The sequence below is a fragment of the Bos indicus x Bos taurus genome, chromosome 23 (assembly GCF_003369695.1).
Source record: "Bos indicus x Bos taurus breed Angus x Brahman F1 hybrid chromosome 23, Bos_hybrid_MaternalHap_v2.0, whole genome shotgun sequence".
Taxonomy (NCBI): domain Eukaryota; kingdom Metazoa; phylum Chordata; class Mammalia; order Artiodactyla; family Bovidae; genus Bos; species Bos indicus x Bos taurus.
This window is the reverse complement of record NC_040098.1, coordinates 51,734,692-51,753,088: the sequence shown is the minus strand read 5'-3', so window position 1 is coordinate 51,753,088 and position 18,397 is coordinate 51,734,692. Positions and strand designations below refer to the sequence as shown.

General features: G+C 54.5%; 1 protein-coding gene across 4 annotated transcripts; it reads right to left on the bottom strand.

Annotated features, from left to right (window-relative positions):
• Positions 1 to 3,230: 3,230 nt before the first annotated feature.
• Positions 3,231 to 17,689, bottom strand: LOC113881267 (serpin B6). 4 transcript variants are annotated; one of them, XM_027524160.1, is made up of 8 exons: positions 17,547 to 17,677; positions 11,723 to 11,858; positions 11,050 to 11,224; positions 9,155 to 9,304; positions 6,670 to 6,787; positions 5,571 to 5,713; positions 3,934 to 4,089; positions 3,231 to 3,746 (listed from the first exon to the last, which is right to left on the bottom strand). In XM_027524160.1, exons 2-8 carry the CDS (start codon positions 11,785 to 11,787, stop codon positions 3,342 to 3,344), a joined length of 1,212 nt encoding a protein of 403 aa, XP_027379961.1. In that variant the 5' UTR covers positions 11,788 to 11,858; positions 17,547 to 17,677; the 3' UTR covers positions 3,231 to 3,341. The 4 variants fall into 4 exon arrangements, with proteins under 4 accessions (XP_027379961.1, XP_027379962.1, XP_027379964.1 ...); XM_027524161.1 differs by lacking the exon at positions 11,723 to 11,858 and having other exon boundaries at positions 17,547 to 17,689; XM_027524163.1 differs by lacking the exon at positions 11,723 to 11,858 and having other exon boundaries at positions 17,362 to 17,675.
• Positions 17,690 to 18,397: the final 708 nt, after the last annotated feature.

Genomic DNA, 18,397 nt, shown 5'->3' with positions numbered 1-18,397 from the left:
AGCCCACAGGAACGCTGAGGGTGAGCACAAGGCCAGAGGGACATCGACACGAGGACGCTGGCTCAGAAGAGGAAGATGACTGTTCCTGCCAGGAGTGGGGAACATGCCGCCTGCACCTTGACCTCAGATAACCAAGGAAAGTTGCAAATAGAGGCAGGGCGAGCTGCCAGGACCATCCGCGTCCTCCTTCCGGGAGGCTGTGAGTGAGTGGTGGAACTACAGGGCTGGGCAGTGCAGGCGCTAAAGCAGACAGCCACCATTTTCCAGGCGATTTCTGAGGTTTGAACACAGAGAGAGGAAGGGACGGGGGAGACTGTGCCCTGCTGCAGGAGGTGGGGGAAGGGAAGGGTTCTGTGCAGCCTGAGTCCACAGGCCTCTGGAGGAAAGCGCCTCTTCCTTAGGGGACCTCAGTCACCTTCAACTGACTGGACCAGGCCCACCCATGTGCTGGCGGCCAGTCTGCCTTACTCAAAGTCGACTCATTTAATCCTCATTTCCTGTAAAAGCTACCTTCACGGAAACATCTCAATTGGTGTTAGACCAGCTAACTGGTCCTCTGGCCCAGTCAAGGCGACACACAAAATAACGGTCACACTGGGCTGCCTCATCTTTCCCATGCTCACGTGTGGATGGGAGAGCTGGACATAAAGAAAGCTGAGCGCCGAAGAATTGATGCTTTTGAACTGTGGTGTGGAGAAGACTCTTGAGAGTCCCTTGGACAGCAAGGAGATCCAACCATTCCATCTGAAAGGAAATCAGTCCTGAATGTTCATGGAAGGACTGATGCTGAAGCTGAAACTCCAATACTTTGGCCACCTGATGCGAAGAGCTGACTCACTGAAAAAGACCCAGATGGTGGGAAAGATTGAAGGCAGGAGGAGAAGGGGACGACAGAGGATGAGATGCTTGGATGGCATCACCGACTCGATGGACATGAGTTTAAGTAAGCTCTGGGAGTTGGTGATGGACAGGGAGTGCTGGCGTCTGCAGTCCATGGGCTTGCAAAGAATAAGACACGGCTGAGCAATTGAAATGACCTGAACTGGGCTACTTCTTTCTCTCATGGAAACACATGCTGTGTGGAGTTCAAAAGCCAACTATGGAAATATCCTGACCAAAATGTGTATATATTTTAATGTGGAAAGAGTGGATTGAGAAGATCTTTCATTTCTCAGGATTTGCTTTGAGCTTACCTGGTACTCAGCATCTGAAAAAAAGACTATATTTCTCCATAAAAGGTACTATAGTCCACGGCAGGACTGGCTCCGTAATTTGCAGGGTCTGGAGCAAAATGAGAACGCAGGACCCTCTGCTCAAAAGCTATAAAGGATCTGAAGACAATGAAAGCAGAGCACTGAGCCGCAGGTCCTTCTGGGGGCCACCGGCCACTCCTCCTTGAAGCCGAGCTGGTCACAGACAAGATCAACTGGGAGGAAAGTAAGTGAGAGTGAGAAGGCTCGGCCACGTCTGACTCTGCGACCCTGAGTCCGTGGGATTCTCCAGGCTGGAATCCTGGAGTGGGGAGCCAGTATCTCCCGGGGACCTTCCCAAACCAGGGATCGAAGCCCAGTCTCCCGCACTGCAGGCGATTCTTCCCGGTCTGAGCCACCAGGGAAGGACTATGACGAGGACAGGAATTCCAAGTTTATTGATCACAAATGCATGGAAGATTCTAAGGCGATTTTATTTAAAAATTTTAATGAGATCACATTGAAAAATACAGTTTTGAGGAAACTGCCAATGACATTTAACGCAGTAGATCCAGCTAAGAAAGAGATGGGCAGGGGCCGAGCTGTGTGACAGGTTCTGTAACACACGGGCCCACTGTGTCCATCGTCACAGCATCCCACTGACGGCCTGGTGGGGACGAAGGACAGACGCCTCAGACCCTGGATGGACAGACAGCTCACTTCAGGCGACAGTGGTCCAGGCTGGGGCGAGGGGGGCGCTGACGCCGCTGGCCCGCCCGCCGCCCACTCCCAAGGGCAGCATCTCTGCAGCCTGTCTCTCCTCACAGCTCAGGCACTGACTTGGGCACAGCAGAGACAGCAGACTAGAGACAGGCTGAGAATGTTGGTCACACCATTAGGTTAGAGGGAGCCCAGCTCCTGATGACACCACAGGGAGGCCAGTGGACACCCCACCACTTTCCACCCGAACCTCAGCATCGGCTGGGCCGGGGCCCCACGTCTCAGCAGGGAACACGGGCGGCTGCAGAAAGCTTTGTGCAGTTCAGTCGCTCAGTTGAGTCCGACTCTTTGCGACCCCATGGACTGCTGCACGCCAGGCCTCCCTGTCAATCACCAGCTCCCGAAATTACTCAAACTCATGTCCATCGAGTTGGTGATGGCACCCAACCATCTCATCCTCTGTCGTCCCCTTCTCCTCCTGCCTTCCATCTTTCCCAGCATCGGGTCTTTGCAAATGGCTCTTCCCATCAGCTGGCCAAAGTATTGGAGCTCAGCTTCAGCGTCAATCCTTCCAATGAACATTCAGGACTGATTTCCTTTAGGATGGACTGGTTGAAACCTTAGCCCGCTCTTTATCTCCAGTACCAGTGGCAGGATGGAAAGTCACCCGGTGTACATCCATGACGTGGTCTGAAACGCCCCCATCTCGTGAACAGGACCTGTCTGCTCATCTCTGACCCCGTGGGCAACTGAGCATGCTCAGGAGTATGCACGGTCAAGCAGTTGAACACGCCTCTGACCACAGACCCTCCAGTGCAGACACAGTGGCTCGGGGATGGACTTCTCTGGTCTGGGTCCACGGCCCTCCCCTCTTCTGCTGGTTTCTGGAGGGCTCACGTTCGGGGGTCTCTGAGGCCCGCTCCCCCTGCCTGTGGCTGCCGTAGCCTCTGCTTCGCTTTGGTCTCAGGAGCAGGGCCACTGAGCTGAGGAGACAGGGAAGCCCCGCTCATCCTTCCAGGCCTGGAGCAGAGAGTGCTCTCCCCGAAGGCCTGGACGGGGCGGGTGGAGGGAGGACCCAGAGATCAGGCAGCCAGTGCTCCCCACCGGCGTGACCACCGAGTGCCCGTCTCCAATGGCAGCTGCACCTCCGAGAAGGCACGGGACACAAGAACGCACGGGCAAGTACACACAGACACACACAGACACATACACACAGACATACACACACACAAAGAGACACACACAGACACACACACATACACACACCACAGACACACACAGGCGTGCACACACACACACAGACACACAGAGACACACACAGGCGGTCTCGATCAGCTCTTTATTTGTGGACCTTCGCCAAGGTCACCGGGGTTCCAGCTCTTCGCAGAGATCGGGGAGAGCGGTGGGGAGCACTGGGCGCCCCCCACCTCGTCACGGCGAGCAGAAGCGGCCGCAGAACAGGATGGCCCCGGTCTTGCTGTGCTGAATGAAGAAGAGGAAGGGGTGGTTGGCATTGAACCGGGGCACGACCATCAAGCAGCGCATCATGACCACCGCCCCTGTGGCGGCCGCGGCCTCCGTGCCCTCCTCGGTGACCTCCACGAAGGACTTGTGCATGACCTTGGACAGGTGCAGGCCTCGCCCAGACGACATCCCGCTGAAGTCGGCCCGGGTCTCCTCAAAGGCGTCAGTCATGCCCAGTTCTTGGAGGAACTCTTCCATATCATAACTCTCCTCCAGCGTGAACCGGGGAAGAAACACCTCCACCTCCTCCTCGTCCATCACATCCGGCTTCGTCCACGCGATGAATTTCTCATAGGTCAGGGCCTTTTCCACCTGCAGGAGAAGGTAGAAGATCTCAGGGTCTGCAGCAGCGCTGCCCCGGGGACCGTCCGCTGCGACCAACACTCCGAGCCCTGTGGGCCCGGGGTGGCCTGCCAGCTGCAGACGAGTTCCCGGAGCCCAGTGCCCAGCAGGGATGCAGACGAGACCCCGGGCCCCGTAGCCATGGCTGCCCAGTTACCGTGTTCAAGTCCGTGCTTTCACTGGGCAGCAGAATCACCATGTTCAGCTCTTGACCTACGTAGGGAAGAACCAGAATCTGGGTGCTTATTTCTCCAATGTAGGTTATTTTACAGGTGGACTTCTTGAACATCATTTGCACAGGTTTCTCCACGTTCTATAAAGGAAATGGATAAATGTTAAGTTGAAACAAGACCCGTGGACACGCTGGACGAGTCATCAGAGCCATCCACCTGCACCCACACACTCTGTCCTGTCTTCCAGACCCACCCCAGCTCCGCGTCGTCAGCTCGTCTGCACAGCTCCAGCTCCCACCCCTAGTTCCCAGTGCTCAGGGCTCAGGATGCTGTCCTGCTGACCCAGGAGGGCTCCACATGGACATTCCCAGCAGGACCTCTCCCCCGGCTCCTGCCCACCTGACATCTGCATCTGGACGCAAAGGAGCCTCCAGTTCGGCTCCCACACTGGCGGCTCGTGTTCCCCTCCACCTGCTCCATCTATACCTTCCCATCTCTGCTCGTGGCGACACCACTCATCCCGCCGCCAAACCCTGGAGGGTCCTGGGCCCCTGTCCTTCGCGCCCCACAGCTGACCCATGAGCAAACCACTCATCCCGCCGCCAAACCCTGGAGGGTCCTGGGCCCCTGTCCTTCGCGCCCCACAGGTGACCCATGAGCAAACCATGTTAGCTCTAGTTTTAAAGACAACAGGGCTGCCCTGGTGGCTCAGGGGTAAATAATCCGCCTTCCAATGCAGGAGACACAGGCTCCATCCCTGGTCTGGGAACACCCCACAGCCTAGCGGCTTCTAAGCCCACAGGCCACAACTACTGAGCCTGGGCTGAGAGCCCGGGAGCCGCAGCTCCTGAGGTCACGGGCCTGGAGCCTGAGCTCTGCACCAAGAGAAGCACCGGCAGGAGAAGCCCGAGCACCAAGCCAAGAGGGCCTCCACCACGGCAGCTGCAGGAAAGGCTCTGCAGCAAGAAGACCGGGCACAGCCAAGATAAATAGATACAATTATTAAAAAGAAAATACAAAACAATCTGACTTGTGCTTCCTACCCTCACCACTCTCAGCCCAGCCACGGTCCTCAGGAAAACTTCCAAGTAACCTCCCTGGTCCTGCACATGGGCCCGAGGGGCTCTGGGAGATCAGAGCCACTGTGAGAGGCCACGGGCTCTGTGAGAGCTCAGAGGAGGGACACAGGAACCAGGAACCTGGGCTGCGGAGACCACTAGGGAGGCTTCTGGACGGCCCTGCAGAGAAAGGCGTCTGTGTAGGTAGCTCCTGACGGGAGGGGGACAGATGGTAGGATCCAGGGCCATGGAGCGTCACAGCCACGGTCTGGAGTTTGAACTGGATCTTGGGGGTTCTAGGAGGCCCAGAGACCTGCGAGCTGCCCCGTGGGATGTGTGATACAAGACGGAACACTGGCCGCACGGATCTCCGCTCATGATACAGCAAAGGCAGAGCAGGGGGAGAGGAAGCCAGGGTTTGCCCAGATCCACATCTGGGCTGCCAAGGCCACAAGAGGCACACGTTCCTTGAGATCAGCCTCCTGGCAGGCTCCGTAAACCAAGGGGACCCCAGGGACCGTTTCCAAGAACCTCCTCCCTTATTATGACACATTCTCGTTCACCTTGCTGACTCTGAAAGGCCTTTCTTCAGTGTGCTCTTTGTTAAACTGTGTGTCCCAGTTTCCTTTGAAGTAGATGGCATTCACGAGAACGAGACGTGTCATGGGGTTAACTGAATTTGCAGGGAGCAAGTCTCTAATTTTACCTGCAAGAAAGATTTAAAGAACCAGTTAGCTAACAGGGTTACCTGGTGGAGGTGAAGGGCACAGTACTTACTGGTCTGCCCCTGCAGGAGTCAGTGCACAGACCAGAGGGTTCCCTGTCCCCCAGACAACCACGAACAGGGAGTTGTTGTTTACTCACTAAGTTGGGTCTCACTCTTTGTGACCCCGTGGACTGTAGCCCACCAGGCTCCTGCATCCATGGGGTTCCCCAGGCAAGAATACTGGAGCAGGTTGCCATTTCCTTCTCCAGGGGATCTTTCTGACCCAGGGATCCAACCCGCCTCTCCTGCATTGGCAGGTGTATCTTTACCATCCGAGCCACCAGGGAAACCCATGCAGGGAGCCTGGCCCCTAAAGCTAAATCAGCGACAAAAACCTTAAAGTCTCCGCTCAGTAAAATACCATGAGTTGCATAAAACACATAAAATGAACAAATAATAGGGCAGGATAATTCACAGTGACAGAAAAAGGAATGTTCGGTCTACAACGTGAGGGGACTGTCCTGAAGGGGAGAGGCCGAAGCCAGCGTGCAGAGCATGAAAACGAAGAAGCGCAGGTGGACGAGGGCTTGACCGAGTGTCCTGCAGTGATGCTCAGCGACCCGCAGAGCATGCGCTCTGCTGCACAGGCAGGGAGGTGGAGCCCAATCCAGAGTCTTCCTTCCGCCCTTTGTGAAAAGGCAGACTATATGAACATTAACTGCAACAGCCAAAAGTCAAAGTGTGATTGTTCTGGAAGAGGTGCACCAAATATTGATGAGGAGGGGGGAAGCTAGAGAAATTGATTACTGATTAAATTTCAGAAGTGGATTTGAAAGTTTCCAGTTTTATGGAGAAAAAAGCCATTTCTGTTTACATTTGATGGTCTTGGGAAGGAACTGATGGAAAATAAGACTGATTCAAATACTGTGCGAACAGAATTAGTGACACGTCCTCACCTTCTGTCTTTTCGGCTACCCAGGTGTTTATGTGCTTCCTGGACTGCTCCGTAGCGCTGACAAAGTCCAGCTCTTCCATCTCTGCTTGGTAGAATTTGTGGCAGGAATCTTTGAAAGACTAGAAGAGACGGAATGACAGAATCACATGGCTACAGAAACAGACAATGCCAAGAGCTTACTTCTTCACCGCGCCAACCTGAACACTGATCATTTGACGGTTACTTGTGTAATGTACAAACGAATGTGCAGAATTAACCTTCAATCCGGTTTCTCAGTTTTCAGCTACACTGAATAAATAACTGAGTAAAATCACAGGCTTCCCAGGTGACACAGTGGTAATGAATCCACCTGCCAATGTTGGAGACGAGGGTTGATCTCATGGGGAAGATGCCCTGGAGAAGGAAATGGCAACCCGCTCCAGGATTTTTGCCTGAAAAATCTGTGGACAGAGGGGCCAGGTAGGCTGTAGTCCATGGAGTCACAAAAGAGTCAGACGTGACTTAGCTGCTAAGCAAGAAATTAGATATTAAAGATGGAAGAGAATATGTGTGGGGGGAGTATTTCTTCTCCTCTAGGTTCTTCCTGACTGGTCTAGTAATTAAATTGACCTAAGACAAATCATGGCACCCCACTCCAGTACCCTTGCCTGGAAAATCCCATGGACGGAGGAGCCTGGTAGGCTGCAGTCCATGGGGTCGCTAAGAGTCGGACACGACTGAGCGACTTCACTTTCACTTTTCACTTTCATGCATCGGAGAAGGAAATGGCAAACCACTCCAGTGTTGTTGTCTGGAAAATCCCATGGACAGAGGAGCCTGGCAGGCTGCAGTCCACAGGGTTACATGCCTGAGCATGCATGCATGAGGGTGGAGGGAGATAGGTTGGTAGCAATAAACTGGTAGAACTAAAAAAAAAAGATGACAATAAACTAGCATGTAGCTAAGACTGATAAAAACAAGTAAACCAGGTTGTAAAAAAAATTCACACTGTGATCTACAAACCTTACCAATATTTGACCTCATGCTGACTACATTCACTTTATACCACCTGTTTTAAAAGTTAATTTAGAGTCTGAAACAAGTGTGAAAAATAATGAAATAAGTTATATAACAGAATAAGATCGCTATGCTACACATATAAAGAACTCAGTTAAAAAAAAAAAAAAGACATAAACCCCAAAAGTAAAACTACACAAAGGACATATAATAGGCAATTTTCAGAAAAGACACAAATGTTTGAGTGACATGCAAAGCTGCTCAGTCTCGTGAGCAATCAGAATGTTAAAGGCTGAGCACCTGCAGTGCTGAGGAGAGGGTGGACGTGCCCACCCCCTACCCTTCCTGAGGACGACGGGAAGGGCTGCAGCTGTCGGGGTGGGAATGAGGCAGAATTCATGGAGATCTGAGAGCCTCCCTCTGTCCCTTCCCTCTAAAGTCCATCTGGAATAGCACGCACACACAGGACAGAACCACACACACAGGGTCCCTGCTGGCTCGGCCCAGGCTGGGCCCCACCCCACGCCCACCCGGGGCTGGCGGCTGCGTCTCGGTACAGCCACCCCTGAGCACGCCGCCCACCACCGTGAGGAAGGGTGAGGCGGACACATACTGCTGCCGAGGCTGAAGCCCCATCACTGTGGCCACCAGATACGAAGAGCCGACCCATCGGAAAAGACCCTGATGCTGGGAGACATCGAACGCAAAGGAGAAGGGGGGACAGAGGACGAGGGGTTGGATGCATCACCGACTCAACGGACGTGACTCTGAGCAAACTCTGGGACGCAGTAGAGGACAGAGGAGCCTGGGCTGCTGCAGCCCACGGGGTCAGAAAGAGTCGGACACGGCTCAGCGACTGAACAGCAGCCACACAGGTAGTGAGATGCAAAGCCTTTCTCTAGGTACAGGGCACAAGCCCTCAGACTGGGCGCGGGGGCAACGTGGAAGAGAGTGTGGGCGGACTCTGGCTCTGTTTGCGTTTTATATAATAAGAACACACTCACAGGTTACTTGAGGTGTGTATGAAAAAAATTTAAAAATCAGGAAAGCAGTGTGATTAAATAGAACCAGAGTAAAAAACACAAAAATTAAAAAAAATTTCTGCATAGGAAAAGATAATCAAAATGTTTACATGTATAAAAGAATTGAGCAAGTCTCACAATGCACAAAATACTTCCAACATGTGAAAAACAACACCAGAAATATTCTATTCGATCACTTCCCTGTTTGGGCCAACTCCTCTGCAACTGTGGTATGATCCGTGTTAGTTCTCTGACAATCATCTCACTGAAGCTTCATGAATATGTGAACAAGGCTGTTACAGGGCTCCTCTTACAGGCAATGACCGAACGGTTCCAGGAAGGGTGAGGTCATGACTGGGGTCCCACAGCCCGCCCTCTGTGTGGGTCTCAGCCCACCACAAGGCCCGCCTCCCATCTCCACACGACCTCGGTCTCAATCTGCTTCGGGCAATCAGGAGTATGACTTACCGAGAGGAAATCGTAAGTCTTCTCTCCAAAAAGCCTGTTGGCGGTTCTGAGCAAGTACTGTGTGTCCCTTCTATTAACTTCGCTGAGAAGGTTCTGGAAACCCTGGTGGACATCTTCACCTCCCCCACTGCTCTTGTTTAGAGAAAGAGTCTGAAATCAAAAACAGATAAAACCCACCACTGCAGTAAGCCCTGGACTACAGGAAATGGACACAACACTAAAGTCAGCCTAAGCACCGCACTGATCCTCACCGCAGCTTAAAACAAGACTCACCCAAATAAAGGCACAGTGGCTCTGGGAAGTCCCCCAGCCTGCCTCCTGCAGGAGCTTAGGCAGCGACAGCGGGTGCAGAAATGCCCCTTGAGAGCCCAGGGCCCTGTGCTCACGGTCTGCCTGCAGACAGGGCCGTGGACAGGCCTCCCATCTGTGTACAAACAAGCCACATCTTTGGGTCTGGACTGGCCTTGGGACAGGCTCCGACCAGTGGGAGACAGGAGAAGTGGCTCTTCCGGGCCCGGGCCTTCGTAAAGGCCTGGCACCCCCACGTTCGTGTCTTGCCCCCTGTTGCCCGGGCGCAGAAATGCCCAGCCATCCTGCTGGGGCCTCATGACCACACGGCAGAGCAGACACATGGAGGAGAGCACCTCGCGGGATCGGGGCCGCTCCTGGACCATGAGGAGGCCAGCGGGCACCATGCGGCCAGGACACAGAGTGCCAGGCACTGTCCCGGTCATTCCGGGTCATGGGAGGTTTGTTTGGGAGCCACCAAGAGAAGGTCCAGACAGACATTCGGCCCGGTTCCGCTGTAACACGAACCTAAAGCCTGGGCAAGGGCTTTGCACCCAGTGACCGGCCGAGGCCGCAGGGCCCGGGGGCACCACTGCTGGAGGAGAGGAGCTCAGGCAGGAGCCCTGGAGAGACCCCCATGCAGGGCAGGAAGGCTGGGCCTCCCCCTAAAATCGGAATCTGCACAGGAGGTGCCCAGAGAGAGGGCGGCCCCTTCAGAGTTGGGAGAGTGGGAGCGGAGACAGTGCCGAGCTCAAGAGGGGACTGCTCCCTTTTCAGCAGAACTTAAAGGGAACACACGCGTCTCCCAGGCGGCACAGTGGTAAAGGATCCACCTGCCAATGCAGGAGACTCAAGACTCGTGGGTTCGATCCCTGGATCGGGAAGATCCCCTGGAGGACATGGCAACCCATGCCAGTGTTCTTTCTGGAGAACCCATGGACAGAGGAGCTTGGAGGGCTACAGTCCACAGGGAAGCAGAGAGTCAGAGATGACTGAGCACGAGCACCCGCGTATTTGCGCCCTAACACTTGCTGGGTGGAGGGTGCCAATGTTTCTCACTCCCAGCCTCTCCAGCTGGCACAGGACCCTGAAAGTGATGGCCTTAGGGCAAAGGTCAAACTCAAGGCCCAGGCTCAAGGGCGGGGTCAGGACTCTGTTAAACCTGGAGACCCTCGGACCCCAGGCAATTGGGAAGGGTAAGGGCACCCCATGTGCGGGAAGGCTGTGACCCCCAGGGGGCCAGAGGTCAGCGCCCCGAGGCCACTGCAGCCCAGGAGCTGGCGTCCACACCCTGTGCAGCCTGCCCGGGGCCGGCTCTGGGCGTCTCGGCAGGACGGGCCTCGGCCAGCAGGGCCTTGGGCAGCGGGTCCGAGCAGAGGCTCGATGACGCTTGCTCATTCAAGCCTGTCCTGCTGGAATCGGGTGCTGCGCGGTCAGGAGCCCCAGACCACCAGCCAGAGAGACGCTGAGGGGACGCCCAGGGATGGGGCAGACGGGGGAGTAGGCCTGTCTGTCGAGCAAGGCCTTTGGGATTCAATCGTGTACACCAGCTCACGGGCCAAAGAAAGAGCTTCAGCTGCCGCCCAGAAGCGGCTTCCCGAACGTACCTGGCACATCTGGGCTGCGGTGTTGCCCTTGGCCCCCAGGAGGACCATGGCCAGGGCAGAGGAGATGCTTAGGGGCGAGATAAACACATTTTTCGAGTTGCCCTCACCCAGCTTTTTCAGAAGGGTCAAGGCAAAGGTGCCGTTTGCTTCTGACAGCGCATCCATGGTGGCGAGGCTGAAAGGATGGATTTAAAATCAGTGTCACGCAAATTCAGTCACAGGTCAACCACATCTCACTCTGCTCTTAACTGTTGTTAGCACCGACGCTCTGCTTCAAAGAGCAAACAGGTACATGCACAAAACTCGGTTTCCTCGGGGTTTCCCCTGCTGCCCCAGGCCCAGGCCCTGCTGACTCCGCTTGGGACAAGGGCCTTGGGATGCGCCCACGTCCACCTCCAGGGCCCGGCTTCGGAGGTCGACAGCCCCGCCACCCAGGGCGTTTGATCCAGATCAGGACACTGGGGGAGGGGAGGGGGTGCGCGAGGGTTCAGGGCCTCTCTGTGAGTGGTGGAAGGGATGACTGCTGAGCCTGATACAAACCTGGGAGAGACAGAGCAGGTGAGCCTGAGGAAAGGGCCCGAAGCCGCAGGGCGTGCAGGCTGGCAGCCCCGCTCCGGGCCCTGCGTCAGTCAGCTCCCTGATTTATGCTCCCTGCATGAGGACGGGGACTCACCAGGTAATCTGTGCTGCTGATGGGCTGCAGAGCAGCTCACCCCAAAACACTCCACTGCAGCACATTGATTGCTCTGAAGTAAAGAGACTATGCCAAAGTCTTTGACTGTGTGGATCAAAATAAACTGTAGAAAATTCTGAAAGAGATGGGAATACCAGATCACCTGACCTGCCTCTTAAGAAACCTGTATGCAGGTCAGGAAGCAACAGTTAGAACTGGACATGGAACAACAGACTGGTTCCAAATAGGAAAAGGAGTACGTCAAGACTGTATATTGTCACCCTGCTTATTTAACTTCTCTGCAGAGTACATCATGAGAAACGCTGGGCTGGAAGAAGCACAAGCTGGAATCAAGATTGCCAGGAGAAATATCAATAACCTCAGATATGCAGATGACACCACCCTTACGGCAGAAAGTGAAGAGGAACTAAAAAGCCTCTTGATGAAAGTGAAAGAGGAGAGTGAAAAAGTTGGCTTAAAGCTCAACATTCAGAAAACGAAGATCATGGCATCTGGTCCCATCACTTTATAGGAAATAGATGGGGAAAGAGTGGAAACAGTGTCAGAATTTGTTTTGGGGGCTCCAAAATCACTGCAGATGATGACTGCAGCCATGACATTAAAAGACGCTTACTCCTTGGAAGGAAAGTTATGACCAACCTAGATAGCACATTCAAAAGCAGAGACATTACTTTGCCAACAAAGGTCCGTCTAGTCAAGGTCATGGTTTTTCCAGCAGTCACGTAAGGATGTGAGAGTTGGACTGTAAACAAAGCTGAGTGCTGAAGAATTGCTGCTTTTGAACTGTGGTGTTGGAGAAGACTCTTGAGAGTCTCTTGGACTGCAAGGAGATCCAACCAGTCCATTCTGAAGGAGACCAGCCCTGGGATTTCTTTGGAAGGAATGATGCTGAAGCTGAAAGTCCATACTTTGGCCACCTCATGTTGAGAGTTGACTCATTGGAAAAGACTCTGATGCTGGGAGGGATTGGGGGCAGGAGGAGAAGGGGACGACATAAGATGAGATGGCTGGATGGCAACACCGACTCGATGGACCTTTGAGTGAACTCTGGGAGTTGGTGATGGACAGGGAGGCCTGGTGTGTTGCGATTCATGGGGTCGCCAAGAGTCAAAGATGACTGAGCAAATGAACTGAACTGAAAGAGATTTGAGAAATAGCTGGTGCAAAAACCATACTCTTCTTCTGTTCCCCTGAAAGCTGAATATAAATCTCCATGTGGAAAACCCTCCCTGTACCAGGAGGTAGAGAGACATCTTTATGGCCAAAGAGGAAAACGAAAGGCTGAAAAGGCTGTACAAGGAACCAGCAAACCCTGTTACTTCATGAACTTACTCCCCAGGCAAAAACTCCTTGTTTCGTCAAATCTTCACACACACACAAGCTGCCTGCCTTGTCACTTCTTGAGTTTTGTATCTTCAAGGTTTGCACAAAATTCAGTGGGGTTGGATTTCTGCTATTGATTTGTCTCGCTGCTGCTGCTGCTGCTAAGTCGCTTCAGTCGTGTCCGACTCTGTGCGACCCCAGAGACGGCAGCCCACCAGGCTGCCCTGTCCCTGGGATTCTCCAGACAACAACACTGGAGTGGTTTGCCATTTCCTTCTCCAATGCATGAAAGTGAAAAGTGAAAGTGAAGTCGCTCAGTCGTGTCCGACTCTTAGCGACCCCATGGACTGCAGCCTACCAGGCTCCTCCGTCCATGGGATTTTCCAGGCAAGGGTACTGGAGTGGGGTGCCATGATTTGTCTTAGGTCAATTTAATTACTAGACCAGTCAGGAAGAACCTAGAGGAGAAGAAATACTCCCCCCACACATATTCTCTTCCATCTTTAATATCTAATTTCTTGCTTAGCAGCTAAGTCACGTCTGACTCTTTTGTGACTCCATGGACTACAGCCTACCTGGCCCCTATGTCCACAGATTTTTCAGGCAAGAATACTGGAATGGGTTGCCATTTCCTTCTCCAGGGGATCTTTCCGACCCAGGGCTGAACCCGAGGCTCCTGCATTGCAGAAGAATGCTTTCCACTGAGCCAGTAGGACAGGCCGTAATATCCAATACCTTAACACTAATACAGAAAAAAGCAGAGTGCACTTGTCTTCAAAGGCCACAGCGATGCTGGTGGTAGTTCTTTCCGTCCACTGACAACAGTTGCTGATGGTCATTAAAGGTGAGCGCACACCCACTCCCTGTGAAACCGCTAAACTGAAAAGGAAGGAATGAAGATGTGAGGCCCAGAGGTTTGTTCAGGGTACTCTGACGGCAGAAAATATGTCAATCGAGAGATAAGTGAACAGCCCACGCTGATACAGGCCCCGAAATCAGACAGGAAACGGTGCTTCGTGCACTCCCCGGGGCACTGAGACAGGACACCAGAGGCAGCACCGTGCTCCCCAGGCAGGAACTCGGGAGGGTCCTGTACCCAGGGCTGGTGTGAATTGCTCTGATAGTTCAGGCCCTGCAGACTCAACTCAGGAAACAGTGCAAAGGAAAGTTATCAGAAACAACACGAAATGAGCATAATTAGCAAACTATGTGATGGCTGACCTGCAGAGCAGCCAGAATCAAGGAACAAGTCTTAAAACAGGGAAAAGAATGGAGTAAAACCAGCTCCAGAAAGAGTTGATTTAAAAAGCAGCTTAGCTCTGCCGGGCTCCAAGGAGCAGTGTGAGAGCTGAGCACCAAACTCTGCAGTCCAGCCTTCATCAGTATGGCAGCACCCCTCTCCCCAAAAAGACACAGGGCGGGGGGGTGGAGAGCAAACTAAAACACGCTTTTTCAAATAGAAACGTGAACAGGTTGAGAACCATTCGTTTCCAATACTGACAAAGTAAGACAGGGATTCTTCTCACGCTGTGCGAGTGGCGCTACGAAGCGCTGCCCCAGTGCTCCCAGTGTAATTAAGGATTGCTGTTCAGTCGCAGTCGTGTCCCAGCCTTTCATGGCCCCGTGGGCTGCAGCCTGCCAGGCTCCTCTGTCCATGGGATTCTCCAGGAAACAATACTGCAGTGGGCTGCCATGCCCTCCTCCAGGGGCTCCTCCTGACCCAGGGTTCAAATCCATGTCTTTCATGTCTCCTGCATTGGCAGGCGGGTTCTTTAGCACTAGCACCACTAGGGAAGCCCCTGTGGTGGATAAAGGGTGCCTTAATTCCTCATGAAGTCTGGTTTATTGGAAACTTGGCTTCAGCAGTACGTGAACCGTGAACTTCCAGATGTTCAAGCTGGTTTTAGAAAAGGCAGAGGAACCAGAGATCAAATTGCCAGCATCTGCTGCATCATGGAAAAAGCAAGAGAGTTCCAGAAAAACATCTACTTCTGCTTTATTGACTATGCCAAAGCCTTTGACTGTGTTGATCACAATAAACTGTGGACAATTCTGAAAGAGATGGGAATACCAGACCACCTGACCTGCTTCTTGAGAACCTATATGCAGGCCAGGAAGCAACAGTTAGAACTGGACATGGAACAACAGACTGGTTCCAAATAGGAAAAGGAGTACATCAAGGCTGTATATTGTCACCCTGCTTATTTAACTTCTATGCAGAGTACATCATGAGAAACGCTGGGCTGGAAGAAGCACAAGCTGGAATCAAGATTGCCGGGAGAAATATCAATAACCTCAGATAGGCAGATGACACCACCCTTACGGCAGAAAGTGAAGAGGAACTAAAAAGCCTCTTGATGAAAGTGAAAGAGGAGAGTGAAAAAGTTGGCTTAAAGTTCAACATTCAGAAAATGAAGATCATGGCATCTGGTCCCATCACTTCATAGGAAATAGATGGGGAAAGAGTGGAAACAGTGTCAGAATTTGTTTTGGGGGCTCCAAAATCACTGCAGATGATGACTGCAGCCATGACATTAAAAGACGCTTACTCCTTGGAAGGAAAGTTATGACCAACCTAGATAGCATATTCAAAAGCAGAGACATTACTTTGCCAACAAAGGTCCGTCTAGTCAAGGTCATGGTTTTTCCAGCAGTCATGTAAGGATGTGAGAGTTGGACTGTAAACAAAGCTCAGCACTGAAGAATTGATGCTTTTGAACTGTGGTGTTGGAGAAGACTTTTGAGAGTCCCTTGGATTGCAAGGAGATCCAACCAGTCCATCCTAAAGATATCAGTCCTGGGTGTTCATTGGAAGGACTGATGCTGAAGCTGAAACTCCAATACTTTGGCCACCTCATGCGAAGAGATGACTCATTGGAAAAGGCTCTGATGCTCGGAGGGATTTGTATGCGCATGAGTCTGAGTGAACTCCGGGAATTGGTGATGGACAGGGAGGCCTCCATGCTGTGATTCATGGGGAGGCCTCCATGCTGTGATTCATGGGGTTGCAAAGAGTCAGACATGACTGAACGGAACTGAACTGGCTCCTGTGTTGTCCCTGCCGGGGGGGGGGGGGGGTGTGTGTGTGTGTGTGTGTGTGTGTGTGTGTGTGTGTTATCTAATGTGTAACTGGGATGGTTCCTTCTACTCTATAGGTTTACTGAGGGGATTACATCAACTGACGCCTGACCCACAGTCGGTGTTCAGTAAATGGTGAACAGAACTGCACAGGCTTTCCCTTCTTCTCATGTCCAGGTCTCGTCTCAGGTCCAGAAAGCTTGGTGGCGTAAGGTGTGTGGGCTTCCAGGGGTGTGAGAACAAGCCCTTTGTGTATGTAGCCTGCTCTGAGTGCAAACAGAAAAGAACAGTGGTTCCATTTGCTCTCATTTCGCTCTCCTGTTACTCGCCCGAGTGATCAGGCCAGCAGCTGAGTTGTAATACAACACTTTGGACTGGCATTGGCCTCATAATGCTTCTAAATACTTAGCTTACATGGCCAAGTTTGACTAAAACCGTGACCTTTCTGTGGGGTGGTATAACGCTGAGGGTGCAGTCAGCCACCAGTTGTGGGGAATTCTGGACACCATACGCCCCAGAACACTGATAAGCACAGCCCTTCCTGTTCATGGGGACCTCAGTCCAAGGCTTACTTTGCACACGCCCTCTCCGCCTCCGCCCTAAAGCACATCAGCGGGCAGGCACACAGTCTGGCCAGGTACCACTGGGCCGGAAGCCAGGGTCGCAGCAGAACCCGGCCTCCCCCAGCGGCTCAGTAATCCTGGCAGCATGTGAAGGTTCATTCCCCATACTTTGTTTTTCCTCTCAAACTAGAGCTTTATGGGGGGTGGTGGGGGGTGGTGGGGGGTGGGGAGAGAGAAGGGAAGAAAGTAACTCAGGTGCCAACTTATCTAGCACCCGGGTGCGACTAAAGTTTCTCCCAGGCCCTCTTAGCACTGAAGATGCCCACTCTCGGAATGTTGCGCCTGCAGCGTGTCTACAAAAACAAAAACTGCCCTAACAAACAAGCTCTGAAACGGTGCTCACGATTATCCTCGCAGGCCTGAGGGACCCTGAGCGCAGGCCGCGCGGTGGGCGGGAGACCGCTGGGCGCCGGGTCCGCCTGGGCACACAGGCCGGCTCCTGTCCGGTCTCTGAAGCCCCCGCCCCCGGCCCCCCGAGTCCCCAACGCCCGGCGCAAGCCCGAGGGTCACCTGGGCACTCAGGCCAGCTCCTGTCTGTCCTCCGGCCTCCACCGGTCCCCCGGGTCCCCAACGCCCGGCGCTCGCCGAGGGTACCTGGGCGCCGCGCCCACGAGGGTCCTCCAGTCCCCGGTCCCAGCCGGCGGCGCCGCCACACTCAGCGGGTCGTCACGTCCGCCCCGGCCGCCTGATCCGAAACGAAACCCAGCCCGGCGCGCGCCCCCGCCCGCCGCCCGCCTAGTGCGCAGGCCGGTTCCGCGGCCCCACCTCCCGAAACGTACCCGAGCGCGGCCGGAGCAGGCTGGGCGAGGACAGAGGCGCCGGGCCCAAACACCGCGCGGGCAGGGGCGGCCCGGGCCGGACCAGGCTGGACCGGACGGAGGGGCCGAGCGGGAGGGGCGGGGCGAGCGGCAGGTACCGGGCCGAGGGGGAGGGGCGGGGCAGACCGGAAGGGGCGGGGCGGGAAGGACGGGATGGCGGGGGCCGAACTGGAGGGGCGGGGCGAGCCGGGCCGGGGGGCGGGAACGAGTGGAAGGGGCGGGGCCGAGCGTGAGGGCGGGGCTGGCAGGACCCGAGGGCCGGAGTCGAGCGGGAGGGGCGGGGCAGAGGGGGAGGGGCGGGCCCCGCCGGACCGGACCGAACCGAACCGGTGCGGAGGGCCGTGCGGCGCGGTTGGGGTGGGGCCGAACAGCAGGGGCGAGCGAGGTGCCCGGTGCGCGACTGCTACCCGGGGCCGCAGGAGGAGCGAAGGCCCAGCCCTAGGAGGCCTTCAGCGGGCGAGCCCGGGGTCTTCGCGGGGCGCACGGGCTGATACTTGGTCCGGAGGGGCGTCGCCCGGGCACCTGGGCTTGAGTCTCTGCGCGAAGCCAGGCGCGCTCTTCCCGGTGCACAGAGGCCCGTGTGAACCAAGCGCGGTGGGACCCTGGCCTGCCCGCCCGGCGCAGCCTTGGAGGGCGGACAGGGCGCCGGTGACCGCAGTGGGGAGAATGCCAGCCTCGTCTGAAACACGACAGGTTCAGTTTGGAAACCTGGGAGAGCTGGGGGCGTCCCTCTTGGCTCACAGTAAAGAATCCGCCCGCACCATAGAAGACCCAGGTTCGATCCCTGGGTGGGGAAGACCCGCTGGAGAAGT

Bases quoted from the DNA above. Each gene is read 5' to 3' on its own strand.
- LOC113881267 (XM_027524160.1), bottom strand. From the start codon at position 11,787: ATGTGCTGCAGTGGAGTGTTTTGGGGTGAGCTGCTCTGCAGCCCATCA. The intron at 6,788-9,154 runs GTAAGTCATACT...CGTCTCTTCTAG, and splicing joins AGACTTACGATTTCCTCTCG to TCTTTCAAAGATTCCTGCCA. The intron at 3,747-3,933 runs GTAACTGGGCAG...CTTCTCCTGCAG, and splicing joins AAAGCACGGACTTGAACACG to GTGGAAAAGGCCCTGACCTA.